This window comes from Benincasa hispida, chromosome 5 (assembly GCF_009727055.1).
Source record: "Benincasa hispida cultivar B227 chromosome 5, ASM972705v1, whole genome shotgun sequence".
NCBI classification, from domain to species: domain Eukaryota; kingdom Viridiplantae; phylum Streptophyta; class Magnoliopsida; order Cucurbitales; family Cucurbitaceae; genus Benincasa; species Benincasa hispida.
In genome coordinates this window covers 36,846,642-36,850,285 of record NC_052353.1, presented here as the reverse complement: position 1 = coordinate 36,850,285, position 3,644 = coordinate 36,846,642, and the positions used below count along the sequence as shown (strand labels likewise).

The window sequence follows — 3,644 nt, the reverse complement described above, 5'->3', positions numbered from 1 at the left end:
TTTGATTCTTATGTTTTTCAAATTGTTCATTTTGATCTCTATACTAATTTTGGTTCATTTTGGTCCCTATATTTTAAAGATGTTCATTTTAGTTCTTGTACTTTTAATTTTTGTTCATTTTGGTTTTTATACTCTTAAAAAGTTGTCATTTTGATCCCTTCATTTTCATTTTTAAAGGATAAAATGATCTTTTTTAAAAAAGTTATGAACTAAAGTTAAAAGAAGTATATAGACCAAAATGAACAAAAGTTGAAAATATAGGAACTAAGATAATAATTCGAAAGTAAAAAGATTAAAATGAACCAAAAAAATCAAAAGTATAACCAAAGTAGTATTTAAAGCAACGTGTATATATATTAGTTTATAAAAATATTCAATAAACTAAGGAGGATTATATTATATTATAAGAATGTACAAAATTAATCTTATGCAATTTGTAAAAGTAATTATATTAAATAATGTTTCAACAAAATATTCAAATATTAAAAAATTTAAAAATACATGTAGGCACAATCAATGCACGTGGTGGAACAGTAGTCGACCAAAAAGGAAAGAAAATAGAAAAGCTAATGTGTTTTTTTACAATCTTACCCCCGAAGAAAATGGAGAAACGTGGTGGTTCCGTTTTCCATTTTTGTCTTTCAAGGACGCCACGAGGATGATGACAAAGTCAACCAAATCCCATTAATGAACAAATTCCTGAGCGAGATTCCATACAGTGACCCATTCCCCAAAGATTCTTCTTCCTCTTCTTCTGGGCAATTCATTTCAACCCAGATTTAGCTTCATCTATTTGAAATTTCCATCAGATCTTCTTCATATCTCATTTCTGCTTGATCTTTGTGGTGGTTCTTCCTTACTAAGAACAACCCTTCTTCTCCCCTGAGTCTATGGGGGACGAGAGAAGGGCCGATGCTAAAATTGCTCAAAAACTAACGATTCTTCCTTTAATCGCTTTGATTTTCTACGACGTTTCTGGAGGACCCTTTGGAGTGGAGGATTCAGTGAGCACTGGCGGAGGTCCGCTTCTGGCTTTGTTGGGTTTCTTAGTTTTTCCGTTTATTTGGAGTATTCCGGAGGCTTTGGTCACGGCGGAGCTTGCCACTAGTTTCCCTCAAAATGGCGGGTATGTGGTCTGGATTTCCGCTGCTTTTGGCCCTTTTTGGGGTTTTCAAGAAGGGTTTTGGAAATGGTTCAGTGGGGTAATGGATAATGCTTTGTATCCTGTTTTGTTTCTCGATTACTTGAAACGTTCGTTTCCTGTTTTTAACCATGTATTTGCTCGAATTCCAACTTTATTAGGAATCACTGCTTCTTTAACTTACTTAAACTATCGTGGTCTGCACATTGTTGGGGTCTCTGCTGTTGTTCTTGCTGCGTTTTCGCTTTGCCCTTTTGTGGTGATGACCCTTCTTTCAATTCCCAGAATAAGGCCTAAAAAGTGGCTAGTTGTAGAGTATAGTAAAGTGAATTGGAGGGGTTATTTCAATAGTATGTTTTGGAATCTGAACTATTGGGATAAAGCAAGTACTTTAGCAGGGGAGGTTGAAAATCCTAGCAAAACTTTCCCTAAGGCTATGTTTGGAGCTGTGGTTTTGGTGGTTTCTTCTTATTTGATTCCTCTTCTGGCTGGGACTGGTGCCTTGGAATCAGATTCAAGTGAATGGAGTGATGGGTATTTTGCAGAAGTTGGGGCTTTGATTGGTGGGGTGTGGCTGAAGTGGTGGATTCAAGCTGCTGCTGCTATGTCTAACATGGGATTGTTTGAGGCTGAAATGAGCAGTGATGCATACCAACTGCTTGGGATGAGTGAGATGGGAATGCTTCCTTCTGTGTTTGCTGCAAGGTTAGTGGTTCTTTTCAGTTTCCTTTTCACTGTAGACTGTATTGGTAGCAAATTTGTACCTCAAATTGGTAGTAGTGATTCAAAATATCAATCCTTTGAGGGCAAGGTCGAAGGTTTAAATCACCACTTACATATACCGAAGGTAGCTCAAATGAGTCGGGATAACAATATGCATTTTAGTCGTAAGTCGAAATTGACATAACTCATCGTCATAGAAGGATGATAGAATGAGGAGGATTCCAAAAGATTAACAGTCTGAAAGTAGAATCCCTAAAACTGTAACACTCGTAGGGGCAATTTTAGCTTCCAAGATGAGTTTATATAGCTCAAAGATTATAAGATATATGTTTGATCATCCCACATATTGATCCATTTGATTTACGGCACATTGTGGATGCAAAATGTTAGAATGCCTTGAACATGTAATCTAACACTTTGAAACCTATTGTGTATTTATATTTATATTATTTACGATTTTTGCTCTAGGGTTTAGAGAGGTGAGCTATATATAAAACCCTCTAAACCTCCAGATGCCTTACAATCTGTATTATCTGATTTTGTCTCTAATAAAATCTGATCTCTCTCTGTCCATAGACGTAGCTAACACACTGTTAGTAAACCACATCACTTCTGTATCCATTTCTCTACCATTTACTTGACACGCTTTCTTTCATTTGTTGATTTTATAACCCTAAAGCTGATCTTATTGAACTATGGTCTCTTATTCACTTTGCAGATCCAAATATGGGACACCCACATTCAGCATTTTGTGCTCTGCCATGGGGGTTATCTTCCTTTCATGGATGAGTTTCCAAGAAATACTTGAGTTTCTCAACTTCCTATACTCTGTAGGAATGCTTTTGGAGTTTGCTGCCTTTATAAAACTAAGAATAAAGAAGCCAGACCTCAACAGACCCTACAGAGTTCCCTTGCAAACATTTGGTGTCACAATGCTTTGCTTCCCACCAGCAGCCTTGCTTGTTCTTGTCATGTGTTTAGCTTCTGCAAAAACATTCTTAATCAGTGGGATTATAGTTACTGTGGGGTTTCTTCTGTACCCTACTCTTTTGCAAGCAAAGAATAAAAGATGGGTAAAATTTATTTCAGAACAGCCAGAAGCTACTCTTCCTGATGTGGAAGATAGGCTGGTCGAGTCGCACGCCCAGCAAGAAGTTCCCAATGAGGCAGAGGTTCGGCTTCTTTCAGAATCTTCTTCGTCTTCGAATATAGCCCAGCAATAACATCCACAGATTATCCAAGTCGGACGCCGGAAAAACATGCCCTTTCGAAGCTTACTCGAAAGGGAAAGTTCACTTCTGCAATGTTCTGAGAAGACTGCTTGATTGACATATTGTTATGTAAACATATTTATGTACAAATTGTTTGTATATTCTTTTGAAAGGTTGTTACTCATGTTCTCAATGGATGTAACACAAAAGGGTTAGTTATGTATGACCCTTTTAATTAGAATTCAATAAAGCTTAAAAAGGAAGAACTTTAAGTGTTTAGAAATATATTTTTTTATTTTTTATTTTTTTGCACTTAGGGGCTCTTTGGGGCGTGGGGCGTTGAGATGATATAAGATATCTGGAGTTCTGATGTCTAGAGAGTTTTGATATGTGTATTTGGGGTACAGAGTTGTGTTGTCTGAATTCATATGTTTGTGTTTGAGTTCATATGTCTGGGTATGCAGAGTTCATATATTAGTGATATCTGGTTCGATTTTTGTACTCTAAAATAATTTGTTTGTATGAATACTATTTTTTTTAAAAGTCTTATAATTCAATTGTTATATTAA

General features: G+C 36.3%; 1 protein-coding gene across 1 annotated transcript; it reads left to right on the top strand.

Annotated features, from left to right (window-relative positions):
* Window positions 1–890: 890 nt before the first annotated feature.
* Window positions 891–3,375, top strand: LOC120078243 (probable polyamine transporter At3g19553). The gene is made up of 2 exons (XM_039032467.1): window positions 891–1,846; window positions 2,583–3,375. Exons 1-2 carry the CDS (start codon window positions 891–893, stop codon window positions 3,085–3,087), a joined length of 1,461 nt encoding a protein of 486 aa, XP_038888395.1. The 3' UTR covers window positions 3,088–3,375.
* The last annotated feature ends 269 nt before the right edge of the window (window positions 3,376–3,644 follow it).